This window comes from Ciconia boyciana, chromosome 24 (assembly GCF_034638445.1).
Source record: "Ciconia boyciana chromosome 24, ASM3463844v1, whole genome shotgun sequence".
In the NCBI taxonomy this organism is placed as follows: domain Eukaryota; kingdom Metazoa; phylum Chordata; class Aves; order Ciconiiformes; family Ciconiidae; genus Ciconia; species Ciconia boyciana.
The window spans coordinates 1,815,579-1,835,419 of NC_132957.1; the positions used below are offsets into that span (position 1 = coordinate 1,815,579).

The 19,841-nt window shown below is 56.0% G+C and overlaps 3 protein-coding genes across 3 annotated transcripts; 1 reads left to right on the plus strand and 2 right to left on the minus strand.

Annotated features, from left to right (window-relative positions):
- Positions 1-112: 112 nt before the first annotated feature.
- OAZ1 (ornithine decarboxylase antizyme 1) lies at positions 113-4,396 on the plus strand. Its single transcript, XM_072845375.1, is given in 6 exon segments — positions 113-317; positions 2,768-2,825; positions 2,827-2,913; positions 3,044-3,216; positions 3,755-3,840; positions 3,969-4,396. Coding segments are annotated over 6 exon segments (651 nt in total). The 5' UTR covers positions 113-201; the 3' UTR covers positions 4,100-4,396.
- A 2,775-nt stretch (positions 4,397-7,171) lies between these two features.
- PEAK3 (PEAK family member 3) lies at positions 7,172-11,653 on the minus strand. Its single transcript, XM_072845560.1, has 4 exons — positions 11,387-11,653; positions 10,448-10,593; positions 9,502-10,172; positions 7,172-8,918 (listed from the first exon to the last, which is right to left on the minus strand). Exons 1-4 carry the CDS (start codon positions 11,491-11,493, stop codon positions 7,923-7,925), a joined length of 1,920 nt encoding a protein of 639 aa, XP_072701661.1. The 5' UTR covers positions 11,494-11,653; the 3' UTR covers positions 7,172-7,922.
- A 5,886-nt stretch (positions 11,654-17,539) lies between these two features.
- LINGO3 (leucine rich repeat and Ig domain containing 3) lies at positions 17,540-19,354 on the minus strand. The gene has a single exon (XM_072845631.1). It carries the CDS (start codon positions 19,352-19,354, stop codon positions 17,540-17,542), a length of 1,815 nt encoding a protein of 604 aa, XP_072701732.1.
- Between the last annotated feature and the right edge of the window lie 487 nt (positions 19,355-19,841).

Consider the following 19,841-nt stretch of genomic DNA (forward strand, 5'->3'; position numbering starts at 1 on the left):
ACCGAGCCGTTCACCGGACGGGAGCTCTTTCCCGGTCGGGGGCGTGGCCCGCTCTGCGGGGCGCTGCCGAGGTGGGAGGCGTGGCCGTGGAAGGGTATATAAGGACCCACTGCAGAGAGGCTGCCATTTTGTGTAGCAGCGCCTGAGGAGCGGCCGGAGGGAGGCAGCGGGGGGTTTCGGGGTTCGGACCAGAGCGGCCGGATGGTGAAATCCTCCCTGCAGCGGATACTCAACAGTCACTGCTTCGCTAGAGAGAAAGAGGGGAATAAAAGCACCATCATGCCCGCTGTGCTGAGCCTCAGTACCGGACAGAGCAGGTGAGGGGCCGGGGCCTCCCTCAGCCTTCGCACCGCTGGGCGCTCGCCGCCTCCTCCCTTCCCCTCAGGGCCCGCCCTGATCCTTCTCCTCCTCCTCTTCGTCCCTCAAGCGCCGGTCGCCTCCCCCGTGACCGGGGGGAGGGGAGGGGAGCTCCGTGGCGGGTGGGGGAGGGGCGGCCCGCGCCGCCGCCTCAGCGCTGGGCGCTGCGGCCTGGCCTCCTCCCCCGCAGAAAAAGGGGGGAGGGAAGGGGGGTGAGGGGGCGTGGGGGGGGAAGAAAAAAAGGATTCTTTTGAACGCCCAAGGCGGCGCCTGCCCGTTGTAGCACCGGTTGCACCGCCTCCTCGGCCCGGTGTGACCAGCCGCCGTGCCGGGTGACACGTCCCCCCTCCCCGGGGGGGCTGCCCGCGGCCGCCATCCCCCAGAGTCGCCTCAGACACCCGGCTGCCTCCCGCCATGTGCCACGTTAGCTGCCGTCTGCCTGCAGGGAGAGCTCCCACCGCATCTCTGGAGTTGTCATAACCGTGGGAGGAAGCCTTGAACAACGCACACCGGCCCCTGCCGGGAGGCGGCTGGTCCGTGAGCCGGTCCCGAGCCAGTTAACGGGCTGAAAGGAGCCTGGAGACAAAGCCGGGCTGGAGGCAGGGTCTGGAGGTGCCTTCTTCCTACCGGGGGCAAAACCCCATAATTAGGCAAAGATATCAAAGGATTGAAAACTGTTGTCCCCTTACGAAAACTAATCGAGGGTACTGAGCCTAAAGTAGAACATAAGAGTGTTAGGAGAGCTGTTAGTTTAAAACTCAACCAAAAGATTAAACAATCCCGACAGATGCTGGGAAGAAAATATCTGAATTGAGGTGACTGGTGTGGAGTGATGGAAGCTTAGGACATCAGTCTGCCTTGTATGAAGGAAACCATGATTAGACCTTGTATGTGGACTATGAAATTTTTTTAGAACGCCATTTTTATACTTGGCTGCTGTTTAAAGGTTATTTTTTTTCAAGAGGAGGAAGTGCACACAAACATCACTAAAATATATTCTCGATTGCAAAGTGTAGGCAACCTCTGTTATGCATTGCCTTTCACTGGGCGAAGGGTGAAATTGCATAAAGGATTGCCACTGCACACTGCTGAACAGGGTGCTTAAGGGCTTTATTTCTAAGGGTAATTAGGAATGCGTAGCTCTACTGTCATTCTGAGATAAAATAAGTATCTAATGCTAGTACTAAAGAAAAGCAGCTCTCTTTCAAAGGGCCTAAAATAATGGATTGAACACTCATTTAATTGAGAGAGTGCAAATTTTATTTTTTTTTAAAACTTTGCAGTTGCTGTGCTTACTAATGCCTTCCAGCATATAATATTTGACCTATATGGCCATTCAGTGCCTTTCTAATATGGGTTATTCATCCCAGGTTTCAAGCTCATTAAAAAAAATAAACTCGTACGAACTGTGCAAAATGGTGGATTATTTTGTACATGTTTATTCTGATTTGCAAATGGCTGCTGGCACTCACAGACAGGACGATTGTGAAAATTTCCCTAAGGGCCTCGATTGCTGCATCTGCTGAGATGACGCAACTCAAGAGTGAGCCTGCAGGGTGAAGGATGGTGCAGAGGGAGGGGCCAGGCAGCACAGCCTTTGCTCTTGGTACAGTAGAAGGCTTATTCGGTTAAGCAGGCTTATATGGATGGGATGAAACTTCGCATGCATACAAGAAATACGTATCTTAAAGAGGATAACATTCTTAACGTTAAATACTGAAATTAGCCGAGCAGTCTAAAATTGCTCTGAAGAATTCAGTAGAAAGGCTTGTAGGTTTTCTGATATTCAGGTGTGGTCTTGAAGTTAAAATTGGTGAGCTTGCTTCTTGAGCATGGTGAGGTAGTGACATCTGTGAGACTATTTCATCTAATTTTCTGATCTCAAGCCAAGAGTGCTGATGCAAAGGTCTAAGGTAATTAGGGTTGGATATCACAGGGAGAAAAATGATCCCTAGCTTGCTAGGCCAGTATACTCATGATAGCTTATGAGAACAAGGTGGAGGAGAAAATGGGGTCTGCATATGTGATAGCAGAATGGTTCTTGTCTTGAGATCAGGTCAAGCATACTGCTGCCTTGGTATAGAAATATACCTTCCTCACTTCAAGCTGAGAGTATTTTCATCTCCAAGTTAGTCTTTCCCTCAAAATACTGCAGAAGTAGCTTTCTGACCCTTGTGGGTCTGGGCATGAGGCAGTGTTCCTGTCCCGGGTCTGGAGGTTCCTTTGTCTTGCCACATCCCTAGGTTGCAGTGGGAGGAGTTCCCTTGGCTTAGGTTTGGGGGTTTTTGTTTGGGTTTTTTGTTGGTGTTTTTTTTTAGATCTTGCCATCTGATCACTATTTAAAATCTGGAATTCACAGGGCTTTGTCTAACACTGCCTGTTTGCCTCTCTGACTGCGATCCGTTTCTAGTTCCAGGGTTCCCTTCAATTGCTGTAGTAACCTGGGTCCGGGGCCTCAGTGGTGCTCCTGATGTCCCTCACCCACCCCTGAAGATCCCAGGTGGGCGAGGGAATAGTCAGAGGGATCACAATCTTTCAGCTAATTTATTTTATTCGGTGAGTATGAATAATAATAAGCAGCTTGCTGTGGTGAGCTTGAATGCATTTCTTGCCTCAAGCCTATTAATGGGAGTTATCCCTTCTCCAGAATGAATTGGAAATAACTTTGCATGTATTATTGCTACAGGATAATCGGCTGAATGTAACAGAACAACTAACATCTAATAACAGGACAAGAATTCTGAATGTCCAGTCAAGGCTTACAGATACCAAACACATTAGTTGGAGAACAGTGCTGAACAACAACCACCTCTATATAGAAATTCCCAGTGGTGGTCTGCCTGAAGGGAGCAAGGACAGGTAGGTAGAATAAAATGCAGCTGCTGTTTCACTTGCCTCCGTCTTGAAGGCCTGTCACTAGGGTGGAATAACACTGTACTGTTATTGATGTTCTCTTCCATTGTTCTGAAAGTTGAAGTCTAATTACAGTGCTTGATGCTCTCTTGTAAGAGACTGCAACTGAGTGATCCTGGTTTGAGGGCTGCTTCTACCCGTTTTGTCAGGTGGAACCACCCAAAAGGTCTGTGATTTCAAGCTGCGTTCCCAGGTACTGGGCAGCTGCTTTTATCCACTGAAAAAACCAGCCTGGTTCTAAGTCTGTCACTGCAGTTCTCCCTTCAGCTGCAACAGAAAAGCCTGTTTTCTGTGTTACTGAAGACCTAGATTTCTGCCTCAAGTTAAACCTAGGGCTCAGGGATTTCCTGTTGGTGTGAGTCTCCAACCACTAGCGTCTTGTGCCTAGCAGTTCGTGTGCAGATTGGCTCACAGGGCCTTGCTAACTGCCTATGAAGGAAAGGTTTGCTCATGTGCACTGAACCACCTTGTCTTTGTCTTGCAGTTTTGCAGCTCTTCTAGAGTTTGCTGAAGAACAGCTTCGAGTTGATCATGCGTTCGTTTGTTTCCACAAGAACAGAGATGATAGAGGTAGGTGTTACCTCATAGCACGGTCTCTAGAGATGTGAATGCGGTATTTGAAGTTGGGTTTGGTGGATGCTTTAACTGTTGGACAGTATCAAATGGATGAAACTTGTTTTCTGCTTTTTTTTTCCTAGCTGCATTGCTCCGTACTTTCAGCTTTTTGGGCTTTGAGATTGTGAGACCAGGGCATCCCCTTGTCCCCAAGAGACCAGATGCTTGCTTCATGGCCTACACATTTGAAAGAGACTCATCAGAAGAAGAATAGATTGCAATGTTTGCCTCTTAGAGCTTTCTTGTTGTCTATAAAGATGATTCTGTAGAAATTTTGTCAACATCTATTACAGTATCTATAACTCTGTATGATATGTTGTGACCAACTGCTCTGGTGGTGAGATGTTGAAAATTTCAGACTCCACATCTTTTTCTGGATTTGTGCGCATGTTGTGATTGTGCAAATAAATGCTCCCTCCAAATTAGCAGTATATTTCTTGAAGTTTAATATTGTGTTTGTGATACTGAAGTATTTGCTTTAATTCTAAATAAAAATTTATATTTTACTTTTTATTGCTGTTTAAGCTGTTTAAGACTTGCACTCTGAAGAGATGGCTCTGGAACTGCCCCAACCATTAAAGCTGCAGGTATGGAAAGGCATTGGACATTCTTTGCTTGACTGGAGCTCACGGCTATGATCTACCAGGACTTGAAATAATCTAGCAATCCTGTAAAAACTTACTTTCAGTGAAATTATTAGCAGGTTGTCCATTTCCACTGGTAATTAGGATCGCTGCATCCCTGCTGTATCAGTGTTTCATAGAATACTTCAGGGCATGTGTTAGCTGGAAAAGTCACAAGTGAAATGCTGAGCACAGCTCATGGGTGCCATGAGCTTCAAGTGTCTTTGAGTATCAAATACTCAGCTCTGATACCTCAAGTCTCAAGGTTACCAGTAACAGTGGAGTCTTATGCTAGTATGTGTTAAGCACACAGGATGGCTTGACGAGTTCTTTGGCTGTTGTCTAGGAAGCTTGTGGCACTTCTGTAGCTAAATACTGTCATCGAGGCTGGGTGGCCTCCAGAACAGGAGCTACAGCTCTCCTGGGGAGACAGATTGGGGTGGAGTATACAGAGAAGGGGCCGTTGTCAAGCAGTGCCTGTTGTTGGGGTCCACAGACATCTGTTAGTGTTTAGGATACTGAACAGGAGGGAAAATGGCTGCTTGTGTAGTGCTAGAATTAACAAAACTTGTGCTGAATTTACTAGGGAGAAGTCTTCAAAGGACTGTGCTTTAAAGCATTTTATTTCCATTTTTTTTCAGTACTTAACACTTGCAGCTTTGGAGGCTTGTTTGGCACCATTTGAGCGGATTAATCTTTCCTCTATAAAACCTTGGGGTGGTGAATCCCTGGGACGGGTTATTTTACCAGGTTGTTACCCTGTGAGTCAGTGTAAATAGAGTACGTGATCATCTGAGTGTGTGCTCGGCCGGGGGCCTGGCACCCGCTGAGCTTGGCTTTAGGAACTGTACATTGTGAAATGCTGTATACAAGTGAGGGTGCCTAAGGATCACCCCGCAGCTCATCCCTAGGCAGATGTTCTGGGCTAAGCAGTACTGGAATCGCATGGAATACACCAAAATGTAAGCCCTGAAATTCCCTTTTTGGAGATCCATCAGGGAGCAGATCCTGTAGGGGGATCTGCAGCACAAAGTAACCTGGGGGATGGCACCATGTTCCCAGGGAGCTTATTGTTAAACTAGCAACAAAGTGATGGGTGGATGTTCTTGATGGTCTGTTTAATTGGCTTCAGATACTCATATGGGCCTCTCGCTAACGCTGCCCCAGCTTGGGCTGTGCTCGGGTCCCGGGGTTTGGCATGTAGCACAGCCCTTACCCCTGCTGGGACCAAGGCTCCTGGCTGCGCTGCAGTCCAGTGAATACGAGAGGTCTCCCTCCCACAGGTCTCTTGCCAATTTTTTTGTGGCCCTACAATCGTGCTCTTCCTGTGGGTTTTTTTGGAAAGCTGTGAACCTGCTGTTCTTGGTGTGCTGAAGGCCAGCAAAGAGGAGGTGGGCATGACCAGGGCAAGGGTGTTCCTCCTTTCCTCAACAGGCTGGCAAAGGTCTGAAGTCCCTGAACTTGTTCTCTAGTGAAATGCTTTTCCTCTGTGACACCGTGCCTGTGCTGCGGTCTTCTTTCTTGCAGGGACATGTGAGTTGTGGAGATGTACGTGGTCCTGCCTCAAAGGCTGTGGTCCTCTGTAGACGTTTCACTGACCTTGGGTGCTCCAAGCTGCTCCTGGTGGAAGGGGAAAGGATCACCTAAGGTGGAAACCAGAAACAGGGGTGCAGGGGGTGCTTGGAGGTGCCGGGCTGGGGTGGGCCTGCAGGTGCTGGCAGAAGCAGATTTTGTCTTTGTTTTTCCGGGATCAGATGCACAAGGTGGCTTTGGGTGAGCTGCTGCCATGCCACGGGCTTTACTGCCATCTTGTAGCCACGCAAGATACTACAGGAGAGGCGTTGGGGACTGCAGGGCTGGGGCTCACCCAGGACAACCCCTCCTGCATGTTTTTGGCCCAAAAGCCCATGCTGAAATTTGAACAACGTTTCTGTGGACTGGCTGTGCTTGGGTGGTGACCGTGTCCAGGTTTGCGTGGCGGGGGAGCTTGTTTGGGCCCGCCTTACTCGTCCGGCTTTGGTGGGGAGGCCGCACTGCCAGATTTGGGTGCTGCTTCAGGAGGGAACAGTCCCCCACCACGCATGGAGCCTCCCACAGAGGGGCTGTGGTCTCAGCTGGGCCTTCAGCCCCGCCGTAGCTCAGATGATGAGGCTGCTGCCTGCCCACGCTCGGCGGGCAGGAGGCAGAAACCCACTGACCCGACCGGGGGAGCTGGGAGCATGCTGCTCTGTGGTTTCATCACAGCTCCAGTTTACCAGGGGTTGTTTTGAGCTCAGGGACTCCTTGGACGACTCGTCCCCGATCCAGCCATGCCACCGGGCTCCGGTGACTGCCTGGTGTGCCACTGCCCACATCCGTGGTCCATGGGCACGCCGGGGCTGCCCCAGCGGTGGCTGAGGGGAAGCCCAGGAAGGTCCATCCCGCTGTGCACAGCCCACAGAGGCTGCTCTTGCTGCTGTCAGGTGACAGCTATGAGTGGATTAATAATTACTTAAATAATAATAATATAAACGATGGGAGCAGAGCCTTGCATGGCATTCCACTGTGATGGTCCCCTGGCATCCGCATGGCTTTGGGGACCAGGGCACAGATCCCACGTGGTGCTGTGTGCTTTATACCGAGCAGCAGATGCAGTGGCCCTTGCCTTGGTGCAGCCAGAGACTGACCCTGCAGCCTGGTCCCTGGGCGCAGCAGCCATAAAGTGACCCGAGCTATTTACTGGATGCCATCGAGGCTGTTCTGGGTAATCACCACCGAGCAGTGAAGTTTGGCTTTGTGTTTCTCCCTGGATACATCACCCGGGTGTGTAATGCTGTCAAAGAAGCACATAAAGGACCAGTATTTAAGAGGCTCAGCTCTGGGTTTTATTGAAGCTGTGTGGCTGTTGTATTTCCCCCCTTAAAATGTCATTTATATTTGTGACAAATATAATGCCACAAACTGTTTCTAAAAAGAGCAGGCTGTATGAGGTATTTCTCCTTTGCTAACGGTGTGTTAAAGTGAGCTGTAATGTTATTTAAAACAGCGAAAGCCTCGTGGCTGCAGGAGGGGTCTGAGAGGATTTTGTGCAAAGTCTAAGTCCTGTAAACTTTACTTGGGATAATCAGCTACTAAATTGGTTCTTGATCCTGTGGCTTCCATCCAGCCGTCTTTCCTGAGATCGTCCGATAAACTGGACTCACAGCATCAAACAAAATTCTTCCGAGGGTGTAAAAACACACCCTGTGTTGTGGGAACCATGGGTGGGAGTTCGGTCCCAGCTTCATCGTTCATGTGCTGTTTGCAAACAGAGTTTTCCCATCCAGGACCAGCTTGGGTTCCTTGCGGGGGACGGCAGCTGGTGGATTTGGCCAGGTCCCCATGGACTCTTGGCTTTGGGGAGACCTTTTGGGTGGGCTGAACTTCAGCTTGCCTTTAGGGAGCGTAGAGAGTCTGGGTGACTTGGTAGAGCGTGTGTTCGGTGACCTCCTTGAAGTACTGGCAGCACAGCCACTCCTCGAGGCCAGGGCTTGTCCCTGCCCCAGCTGAATTCTCCGCAAACTTCAGGAGCAGCAGAGCCCTCTTCACCTCCACCCAGCTCTGGAGCAGGGTGAGGGTCTTCTTGCTCCTGGCGAAGAGCTCCTGGCGAGGCCCCCAGAGCAGGACCTGCAGGATGCTCCTTGCCTGCTCGATGGAGACCCTCTTGCAGGGATCTCTGTGGAGAAGCAGCGTGGCCAGACGCTTGAGTCCCGTGGAATAGATGGACAGGGAGGGGATTTCAGGAAGTCTATTGCTTCTGAACCCCAAGGTGTTTTCCAGAGAGATATCCACATGCAAGATCTGATAGATCAGCATGCCTACATTCAGCTCATCTGCCACCGGCGAGGGCGGTGTAGCAAGCCCCTTGGTCCAGTCCTGCTCTTGGCTGGTAGAACAAGGTCTTCGCTTGTCTTTAACCTTGAAGAAGCTGCTGATGAGCAGCCTTGGAAGGGACAGGGATGCCTCCTTGCCTTGCTGGCTCCGAGGAGGACATGGACACCGCACCAGCAGCAGGTTCTCGGGGCAGAGGTCCCCCTGTGCCATGTTCTGCACCCGCAGGTGCTCCAGCCCCATGCACACCTGCAGGAGGAGGAGGCAAGCCAGGCGTTCGTAGTGCCCGGGGCTGGTCCTGTGCAAACTGTGGGATCCCTTCACAAAGCCCGCCAGGGTCTGGCAGGGAACCTCAGGAGAAAGGAAGACCTGCAGGACAGGGTAGGTGGCCAGATGGGCTGGCTCCTCTCCAGAAGGGGACCGACTCTGCTTCCCAGGGCTTCCTGGGAGCACCAGCTCCCGAGGGAGGCAGTCGGTGAAGCGGCTGATCAGGCGCTGGATGTTGCAGTGTGCCCCAAGGGAGCTCTGCACCCCCAGGCTGGCACAGCCTGGCTTGGGGACCTGCAAGGAGAGATGGTGCATGGCCAGCTGTGCGAGGACAGAGCCATGGGGTGCCTTGTCCTGGGCCGGGCCACCGCCTCGGCTCAGGGCCACCAGCCCTGGTCCGACCCATGCACAGTGCTGGGCTCCCCCCACACCCTCTGAACCTGTTGGTGCCTGCTGGAACGGCTTTGAGCAAGAAAAGGGAATGGGGGGGAGGTGTAACACCCAGGCGAGCTGCAAAGCTGCTTTGGTGGGTCTCATCCTGCACTGCCTGAGGAGCCAGCTCTGCTCCAGCCTCTACTTTGCATCCGCTGGCCCCTCGAGACCACTTGCCAGGGCATCTTCCCCAGCGGTGCCGTTCTCCTTGACATGGCCTTGGACCGTGGGAGCTGTTGTCCTCGCCTCCCCGGCCCACGCCAGCAGTGCTCTCATTTAGCAAATGCAGAAGTAGGTGCAGAAAGAGGAACCGCCTGCGTAATGGGGGTCAGTGGAAAAGCCAACGCTCCCAGTTCATGCTTGCCTGCAGCACCGCAGCCCCCTGTGCCCTGGGAGCCAGCTTCCTCTGCACCTCCCGGGGCATTTTCCCCAATTCCCGGCTTACCTTGGCCGCAAACACCAGCTGGGTTTGCTCAAAAGTGAAGCCCACCCGGAAATACCAAGCGTTGCCGCTTTCGCAGCATGGCTCCCGGTCCAGGATGCTGAGCGCTGCCCAGTTCTTCCCCGCCAGCTCTGCCTCCAGCAGCTGCTGCCGCTCCTCCGGCCCCACAAGCTCCTCCTGGATGCGAGCCGAGAGCCGGGCCAGGGCGGCCGCCTGGCACCCCAACACCACCCTGCACACCCCGGCCGGGCCCTCCAGGGGCTGCAGGAGCTGCCCCAGCTCGCTGTCCGCCGTCCCGAACGTCAGCTCCGCTGGGCTGGGTGATAGGGCTTTTTGCAGGCTGCTCCGGGCCACCGTTTCCCCCAGGCTTTGGGACTTGGTCAGGGGCTTCTTGGGTCCCCAGGAGGGTCTGTCCCGTGGCGGGGTGGAGCTGGGAGCCCCCTCCTCATGCCGCAGATGGGGTGGTGGCATGCTGTAGAGGATGCCGCTGGCCCATGGTGTGGGGTCACCCCGACAGTGCTGGGATGGCCCCTGCTCCGGGAGCGACTCTGCTCGCTGGAGCTGCTTTTTCGGCAATGGGGGAGGCAGGGGGTCCCGGTCGGGCTGAGAGGGGGGTCTCCCGGCTCCTTCCCCTCGGCTAGCCTTGCGGGGGACGAGGTGGGCTCGCAGCTCTCCTGGGGAGGGAGGAACAGACACGGCAGGGCTGAGACTTCCCTGAAGGGGGAGCGGGGGGGGGGAGAAAGTGGGAGACGGAGCAGGATGGGGATGCAAGCACGCCGTCATTTGCCCCACTGCATACTTCCAGCCCCAAAGCAATGCCCAACGCCAGCCGGATGGGTCAGGGCTGGGTGCTGCGGGAAGAGGACGGGGACAGCGGCAGGGTTTGTCCCCACCATCCGAGCTGACACCTCGGCGGGCAGGAGGGCAGCGGGGTCAGGGCGTCACTCACCCACGTTGCTGTAGATGAGGGCTGAGTCGGGGGGTCGAGGTGGGAGGCCCCTTGGAGTGTCCAGCATGGGGTCAGGTGGTCCGGGGGCACCCAGGTCCAGGCTGCTGCAGCGGGCGCGCATGCTGCCCCGCGCCTGCATGACGGCCCTGCACGGAGCCGGGAGTCAGCGCTCGCCCCCCCGGGGGGGTTCCCACTCCTTTCAGTGCTGGCTCAGAGGAAGAATAAGGAGAAAGGGGAAGCGGTGGCCTAGGGAGCCCTGGCTGCATGGTTTTGGGGCAAAAGCCAGGGACTTTGGTGGCCCGGTGACTCCAGCTCCTGCACTGGGGGGTCCTGGGGGCGCTCCTGCTTCCCAGGGTTGGGGGCTGCCTTGGGGGCTTCATGTGCTCTGGTTCACACCCGCATGGGTACAGAGCGGGGTGTGCACACACAGGTTCACGTCTGCCCTGCGGTCCCTGTTGGTGGCTGCGAGGAGGATGCGATGGTGGGAGAGGTGTAGGAGGAGAGCAGGAAAAGCCTTCGGCACCGCTGGCCCAGCTCTGGCGGGGACAGGACAGGGGGTCTGTGCATAGGGAGGGAAAAGCCGAGAGCCTGCAAGGAGGGGAGCAGTGGGAAAGAGCCGTCCACAGCCCCGGCTGGGCTTTCACTTCCCCGTCCTGGCCAGGCTCAGTGCAAACCTGCAGCTCTGACCCTGCCGCCACAAGCAGTACCGAAACCACGGTGGCTTTCTTTAAAAACTCCGGTTTCTGCTGGGGACATCACTCCCTGTGCAACTTCAGGCTTTGCCCCTCTTTGGCCCAGCTTGGTCCCCGTTATCCCCTGGGGAACCGGGGATTAGTGCCCTGCCCTTTGCCATGGTGCAAAGCGTCGGGCTGAAGCAGCCTTGCTGGGGTGCTGCTGGGAAGCTCCTTTTTGGGCCCCATTTGCAGAGCAGTTTGTTACCTCTGAGTTTTCCCTGGCAGCGGTGGGGGCCTGGGGGGCTCCAACTCCATCTCCCGGCTCGGCGGCGGCTCCTGCTCCCTGTCCCAGGCTCCCCCGGCACCGGCCATGGCACTGCCAGGAATCGCCTTGCACAACTTGCTGCAACCCTGCTCGCAGGAGGATGTTCTTTCAAAACCTGCTTCTTGCAAGTCTAAAGGAAGCTGGAGGCTTGGCCTCGCTTCCCGGCAGCCCCCGGCACTGCTCTGGGGCCGCGTGCTGCCCGCAGGGGCTCCTGCTGCCGCTGCAGTAACTGCATCGCCTTCGGTGCAACCCGTTGCAATGGGTTTGCTTCCCCACCCGAGCTGCTCGTGGAGGCTTTCTGCTCCTCCTCCCAGGCTCCTTTCTGGATGGCAGCTGTATTGGAGGGGGGATTTCCGTGGTAAAAGCCTCCAAACCATGTAATTAATTCTCTGCTCTCCAGGTTGTGTTCCTCTAGATGGATTGGCGAGGTGGAATTTTTTTGTTTTCTTCAATGTTTTTTGCTGGGATTTCCTGCAGCCATCGCACAAGAGGAGCTTGGTCGTTAGAAAACACTTTTTTTCCTCCCAGAGCTTTACAGGCGCTGAGAGAGCACGAAGTGACATGACTCTGCTGCTAAAAAAAAATAAAATATATCCCCCCATTGGTGTCTGTCCCCTCTAGGCTAAAGTCGCTCTTTACCCCACTCTAAACACTCTAACCCCCCAAATATTTTAATATCTCTTCCCTTCTATTCAGTCTTTGAACTAATTAGCAAATAACTAATGGCACTTGTTGGCAATTGCCCTGGGTGGGTGGGTGAGCCCCTCTGCTGAGAGCTGTGGGAAGCTTCAGGGATCGCTCCCGGGGGCACTGGGGCCGGGGATGAGCAGGCGATGGGGGCCGTGGATTTGCACAGAGAAAGTGCAAACGTGCACCGTGTTTCCACCACCTGAGCTGGACCGTGCATCCCCAGCGGCAGGGCGGGCACCCGTGCGACCGGGCGCCTCTCCGGGGTTTTGGGGGCCGGTTTGTGGCTCAGCAGCTGCCCGTGAGCCTGAGGCCACTCCGCTGTGAGGAACCCACCTGCCTCAGTGGTTTCCTTGCTGTGTATTTTACGATCTCTATTTCCCAGCCAACACCAAGCAAACCGGTAGCTTTGCGTCTGTTTGCCCACAGCGCTTGCCAAAGGCCATTTCTGCGGTGCCGAGGCCGTATGCTAGAGCTGATAAAAATACGTGTTGGGGCTGAGTCATGTTTGAATCTGGCACTAGCTTGGTGAGGATGTGCAAGACTTTGGGCGATGACAACCTGCATTGGTCCCCACGTGGTCCTTCCCACGCTGCTGCCTGCTTCGCTGCCAGGGCTGCTCACCCCTGCACCCAGCCCAGCCCTGCCCAGCAGCAAGGCTTGGCTTGGTGTTGCTCCCTCAACACATCATGTTTTTTTAATATATATATATATATGCATGCTATAATGCTGTAAAAATAAAAACTATAAATGGAACATTTAAGATTCAGTGGCATCCTGGGCTTATTGATGTTGTTCAGCAACGAGGTCAATGTATATCCCTCATCCCAGTAAGTCATTTATGTTAATGACTGTACAACAAACTGTTTTAAGCAACAGTAAATCTAGTAGAAGCATCAATATTTTTCCCTAATGAGTAATGTTACCTTCAAGATAAACCAGAGACCATTAGGAATAAAATTACAGAATTAATGCAATGAATGTGACCCTACCAAGCTAGAGAGAGGTGGCACAAGCAGGGCAGGCAGGAATTGCCTTTTGCAGAAGTATTAGCTGCAAATTTCCCGATACCGCTTTTTATAATAAAGGAGACAACACCAAGTTTAAAAGCAACCCGAGCCCTTAAAAAGGACTGTGATTTTATACTGCTAAGCCCTGCAGGACTAGTAAGCAAATGCTGGTTTGCTTGTCCCAGCTACGGGGCACCCCGAGTCCGTCGGTGGGCTGTCCCCGGCTGGTGAAGCAGCTGCAGGGCACCGAGGGCAATTGCAGTCTCTGGTCCAGGGGACGCTGAGCCCTTCGCCCCCCGAGCTGCACAGGGGTGGGATTTGGGGATTGCAGGGAAGTTTTACTTAGCCTAAGTCTTTTTTTTTAATTTGTAAGGAAATTGGTTTCTCTTCCCAGCGGGAGATACGATCTTTAAATTCACCCGCTGGAAAATTGCATTTTTCTACTTGTCTTTATTTTTTGGTGGTTTTTTCGTCGTTATTCTCAGTCCATCACTGCTGCGGGGACTCTCGGCTCAGGACAGGTCGGGGCGGTACCTGTCGGGCCGGCATGGGCACACGGGCTGGGCACAGCGGGCACCAAAACACCTGAGCCGGTTTCTCAGCATCTTCCATCCCAGCAACTCTCATCCCCCAAAAGCTGCCGAAGGAGCGGGTGGGCTCAGTCCTGGCACCCATGGGTGTCCCCGAGGCCATGGCGCAGCCAGGCCCTTCGGCACAGGCGCGAACTGTAACCCTGACCCTTAACCTCCTGGGCGCTCTTGTGCCATGCAGTATATTTTTTATGCAGGAAATGAGAGAAAAACCCCAGTTTCCTCTTTTATGCCCACGAGAGCTCTTGCCGCAGCTGTGGGGGCTGCAGGAGGCCCAGGGTGCCAGCAGCACCCAGGTTATTTTGCAGCTCCCTCCTGCCGCTGCCAGGAGCCTCCCTGGGGAGCCGGGGGTGTGGAATTTTGGGGTGCAGAGGCTGGGAACTGGCCCAGGGCCCTTTCCTCCAGCAGATGGAGGCGTTGCTTTGCTTCCACCACCCAGCAGGCTCCCAGTCCCCATCCCAGTCCCCATCCCAGTCCCATGCTGGGACTGGGGGCCGGCATGGGAGCAGGCCAGCCACTGAGACTGGAAGGAGGGAAAGGGGGGTGTTCGGGGAGGTGTAGCAGCCCCTTTCCTGGGAACACAAGGCCAGATGGTCCCCAGGCAGCTGGGCAAGGGGACACCGGCGTGGCCGAGAGCCTCGTGGGTGATGGCAGATGGGCCAAGGGCAGGGACGGCCTCACATGGGGTAGGGTGTGCCCTGGGGCTGACGTGGTGGGGAAGGGGACCGAGAGGGTTACTTCAAGAGGGAGCCCCCCCCCCCAGTGCCACTGGCTCCTGCCCCATGGCCCTACTGCAGTGCCCCTCTGTGCCTCAGTTTCCCCAGCCAGCCGGCTGCGGTGCAGACCCCCGGTGCCGGGATTTCCAGTCTCATCGGAGAGGTTTGGCCCCGTGTGTACGTGCGTGTGCGCGCACACTCCCGTGTGTATGTGAATCCCTTTAACACCTCCCCCAGTTTCCCTGCAAGCAGAAGGTGAGGTGCTGGCTTTGCACCCTTCAGCTTAAGGGCATACCTATAAACACTCTATTAATAATTAATAATAGATTAATAGCAGTGGCAGTTTGTTAACACACGCGCATTAATCATTTATTAGTTATTAATATGGACTTTAGTACCCTCTGAAAGTTGGTTTAGCATAATTTCTTAAGGGGTTTGCAGGACTGACGGTGGTGATGGGCTGCAAATCCCAAGGGCGCTGCGGTGACCTGCTGCTGCTGCGGCCTTTCCGGCCATCACTGCTTTAAACCTGGGAGATTTGCTTCCAATTTGTTTGTCATGTGTGGCTGAATCTAATTTCCAAACAAGGTTGGTCAAAGGCCATTAAACCACTGGCTGGACCCTGCTCTTTGGCATCAAAAGGGTCCTTGCCTGCGGTGAGGTACTCCCTGGGGCTTCCAGCTTCACCTGACTTTCAGCCCTCCCAGTTCTCCCAGTCTGGGTTTTCCTGCTGGTTTTCTGGGATGGATGATGATCCTAAACTGAGCTCTGGGGGGTTTAACATCTGCCCGAACACTGGGACACCCTTTGGGCTTGCACCGGGCTGGAGCAGGTCTGGAGAGCACCACGGCATGAATCCTGCACACGGGGCAAGCGGCTCCGACAGCCCTTTCTGGGTCCTGCCCAGCTCCACGCTTGCACTCAGCCCTGCTTGGGCTTTCTCTGCTGACTTTGGCTTTTCTTATTTGAGCCACATGGAGAAGGAAAGGGGGAAAAAAACAAACAAGCCACAAAAGTCCCTTTTTTTTTTTCTTTTTCCCCCGCAAATACATTTCACATGCTCGTTACATATAAAACTGTGCCAGGTCTGCACTGCCCCAACCTGCCTTTGCTCCCGGCTGCAAGGGTCTGTGCCTGACCCCCTCCCCACCCCCCTGCCACCCCCCAGGTAAAAAACCCCCAGACACTGAACAAGGGCACGCGGGTGATGCCGGTGGGACCCATGGTACGACACGGCATGCACGGCTCAGGGAGCAAGGGGGCACCGGGCATGCGAAGGAGCCGCAGGCGATGGCCGGACCCACGGCAGGGGATGGATTGGGGAGAGATGGGCAGCACCTCCCCAGGTCGGGGGCCAGATCCTGGCAGTGACCAGCTGCAGCCCAGGGAGCACCTCGGGGAGGAAGGCTGGGTGCTGAGCCCATCGGCTCCTTCGCCCCTCTCCCACCCCGGGGCTCGGCCGGGGTCCGGGGGACACCCAACGCCTGTGGGTGCGAGAGCAGGACAGGGCAGTGGGACGGGGTGCAGGGGACGACCCGAGCAGCCGCTCTCACTTGTGCCCCACGCAGCGAAGCTCACGGGGGGGCCACAGCCCCGACCCCTCGGGAGCTCCTGCCTCCAGCGCAGCCCCAAAGGCCGGGGGACGCCCGGCAGGAGACGGGCAGCTGCCTTCTCCAGCTCCCGAAGCGAGCGTGCCCAGCCTGACCGCTGGCGGGAGAAGGGACGTCCAGGTGAGGGGATGTGCCCGCAGGAATGGGGACAGAGGTGGGACCCGCAGCAACCCCCTGGGGTGCGCACGGTGGGAGGAGGAGGAGGAGGAAGCGATGGGCTCCCCGGCCCGTCTAGGTCCCGTCCAGGCTCTTCCCTTCCAGCTGTGCCAGCTCTGCTCTTTCTCCCACCCAAAGCCCTACGCCCCGAGCCGAAGCCAGCGGTGCCCTGGGCAGGGGTGGGAGGGGAAGCCGGGGACTGTCCCCGCAGCAGCAGGAAGCGGAGCCTGGGGACACCGACCCGCGGTCCCCAGCGCCAGAGGGTGCAGGATCCAGGTGGACGAGACGGAGGTGCCAGCCGGGACCTTCTCCCTGTGTTTGCCTTTGCCGTTGGTTCCCGAGCTGCTTGTCCCAAGCCTTTCTCTCCTCTTCTTTCCTGGCCTGTACGGCCTCCCCGTGCAGGACGAGCCAGCTCCTGCTATCCTTCAGGCTTCCACTTGGCAAGTCAAAGAAAATGGACCCAAAAGTGCCTTTTTCACCTGTAGAAATCGCAATCCCCCAGCCCTTCACCCCGCCGCGGATGCAAAGACAGGGCCTTGCATCACCCTGGGGCTGCTCCTCCTGATTTTAATGACCTTGGCCTCGTTTTGCCCTTTTTTTCCCTTTTTTTCTTGCTGACAACTCCTCAGAGCCTGGCCTTGGGTAGGTTATTATTGCTTGTGCAGGAGCATCCCCGGGCACCCGCGTTTGCAGATGCCGCGTCTCAAATCCGCCGATGGGAAGCTCTCAAGGCATGGCTGTGCCCCGGGGGGTCTGGCTTTGCTGAGGGGCTGGGGGAGACCCCCAGCTCGGCACAACTTCCCCCAGTGCCCCAGTCCCGCATCGCCCCGGAAGACTTTTCACTTGGATTAAAAAAAAAGATCGTTGGACCGAAAAAAAAAAACCCAACAACAAGAGAAGAACCATAAACATCCACCAGGAAAGTCTTCCAGAGTGTCTTTTAAAAAAAACAGGGAAAGGGGGAAGAAAAGGAGGCAGTTTTTTTCCCAGGCCCAAACGCTGCTGATCTCTTGGCTAGAGAAATGCATAGTTGGTAACAAAAATGTCGGCTACATTGGGAACCCCTGGCGCCGGGACGGCCCCTGAGCCATCGCGCCCCGAGGGCTCACTGCGTGGCCAGGACAGCCGGGCTCCCCGAGGTCCATACGGTTCTGACCCTGCTGGCCTGCGGTGCCTCCGGCGTGTCTCCGGCCGCGTCCTAGCACAGCAAGGTCCTGCCGCCAGCCCCAGGACGTCGCTGGTGCTCCCACCTGTCCCCGTCCCCGTCCCGCTGCGGCTGTGCCTGGGACCAGGCAGCAGACAACGGTTCTCCTCCGGGAGAGGCTCAGATCATCTTCATGTTGAACTTCCTGGCTCCTCCTTGGCCGGTGGTGGTGGTGGGACCGTCCACCTTTCGGAAGGAGTACTCCACTGAGAAGTTGTTCTTGTGCTGCCCCCGGCCCCGGCTCCAGACGAAGAGGAGGAGGAAGCAGAAGAGCACCACGCCCAGGAAGGTGATGCAGCCCATGGCCGTGGAGACCAGGATGGTCTTGAGGTCCAACGTAAACTTCAAGAAGACTTGGGTGTTGTTGTGGGAGGTGTCGTTGAACTCGCTGAGGTACAAAGTTCGGTTCGCGTAGTGGGAGCCATCGGCTGGCCGCCCCTTGACTGTCAGGGTGGCGAAGTAGGTGTCGTTGCCTCCCGCGTTGCTGGCAATGCAGATGTAGGTGCCGCTGTCCTGCACCTGGGCGAAGCGGATCTCCAGGGTGCCCCCGGGCAGCACGGTCGCCCGCCCTGTGCTGCGGGTGGTGATCATGCGGTGCTGGGGGGACACCCAGGCGATGGAGGGGTCTGGCTCCCCGTCCGCCCGGCAAAGGAAGGACACGGACTGCCCTTCCCGGGCCGTCACGTGCTGCAGCTTCCGATCCCTTATCTTGGGCTTCTGGCAGGTGAAGTACTCAAAGAGCACGGAGTCCGGGAAGTCGCGCAGGGCGTTGCCCTGGATTTCGGGCGGCGAGGAGCACATGGGCTGCTGCCCGTCAAAGTTGAGCGTCTTCCGTCGCTGCAGGATCCAGAGGAGGCGGCAGTCGCAGGCCAGGGGGTTCCTGTCCACCCGCAGCGTCTCCAGCGTGTTGACGGAGTGGAAGGTGCTCTCCTCCAGCGTGGAGAGAAAGTTGCTGGAGAGGTTGAGCAGCCGGATTTGTCTCAGGCCAGAGAAAGCCTGCGGCTCCACGGACACCAAGAGAGCGCCCACGATGTGGAGCTCCTGGAGGCGGATGAGGTCTTTAAAGGAGCCCTTCAGCACAGTGCTAATGGGGTTGTAGGACAGGTTCAGGTACCGGAGGTACACCAGGTTCCTCAAGGCAGCGGCGGGCACGGCTGTGATGTTGGTGTAGGTGATGGAGAGTGAGGTGAGGTTCAGGCCCTGGAAGCTGGTGGGAGAGACATCTTCCAGCAGCGGCCAGTTGTCAATCTCCAGCTGCAGGAGGTTGTAGAGCTTCTTGAAGTTTTGGTCCTCCAGCGCGGAGATGCTGAGGTGCCGGAGCCGCAGCACCTCCAGGTTCTGGAGGTAGGAGAGCGACTCGGCCGAGATGGAGGTCAGGTTGCACTTCTCGATGGTCAGCTGCTCCAGGCCAAGCAGCCCCGAGAAGGCCCGTTGGGAGATGTACACCAAGTCGTTATCGCCCACCTCCAGGCTCTTCAGGTTTCGCAGGTCCTGGAACATGTAGTCCAGCAGGATGACGAGTTTGTTCTCGCTGATGTCCAGGAGGGTGAGGTTGGTCAGCTTGGTGAAGACCCCCGGGGGGATGAGCTTGAGCTGGTTCCCCCGCAGCCGCAAGGTCTGCAGGTTGAACAAGTTGCTGAAGGCGCCCGGCTCCACATTGGAGATGATGTTCTCGCTGAAATCCAGCTCCTCCAGCAGCGGGTACGGGGAGAGGTCCCCTGGGTTCAGGCAGCGGATGCGGTTCTTGTTGAGTTCCAGGATCTTGGTTTCGGTGGGGATGCCCTCAGGGATGGAGGTGAGCCGCTTGCGGTGACACACCACCGACTTGATCTGCGGGGCGCATTCGCAGCGGGCAGGGCAGGCTGCCACCCGCGGGGGGCTCAGGAGGACCAGGAGGACCAGGACCGGGAGCCAACATGTCATTGTGTGGAGCATGGTCTTATAGGCTCACTACCGTTCTCCCATGCGCCTGCAAGGGAGAGAGATGCGGAGTCAGCGGCGAGCCCGGGAGAGCCTTACAAAGTCCTACCCAGCCCCAGGTCACCCATCTGTGGGTTGCGACTGGAAAATGCTCCCCAAACCCTCGCCCATGGCCCTGATAAGGTCCCAGCCGCCCAGGAAACCCCTCTGGACCCCTTTCTCAGCACCTAACGTGTGACCCAGTGACTGTGCCCTATGCAAACCTGGGCTAAACAAGCCTCGCTGCCTGCACGCACCGTTAGGAGAGCAGGGAAACTGAGGCAGGGGGAGATATCTGCAAGAGGAGACATGGCTGCAGACCCACCCCCTGCCTCTGCCCCCCGCCGGCTTACACCCGCTCCATGCCGCTGATGGTGCACGCACAGGCGTAGGGGACTGTGAGCATGAGCACCCCGGGATAACAGCGGACACAGACCCCTAGGGCAGCGTAGGAGCGAAGAGA

What these genes read in the sequence shown, in the direction of transcription:
- PEAK3 (XM_072845560.1), bottom strand. Translation starts at nt 11,493, where the DNA reads ATGGCCGGTGCCGGGGGAGCCTGGGACAGGGAGCAGGAGCCGCCGCCG. An exon ending in CTGCCAGGGAAAACTCAGAG is followed by an intron (nt 10,594 to 11,386) that starts GTAACAAACTGC and finishes GGCTCCGTGCAG; the next exon opens with GGCCGTCATGCAGGCGCGGG. An exon ending in CCTCATCTACAGCAACGTGG is followed by an intron (nt 10,173 to 10,447) that starts GTGAGTGACGCC and finishes CTCCCTCCCCAG; the next exon opens with GAGAGCTGCGAGCCCACCTC.
- LINGO3 (XM_072845631.1), bottom strand. Translation starts at nt 19,354, where the DNA reads ATGCTCCACACAATGACATGTTGGCTCCCGGTCCTGGTCCTCCTGGTC.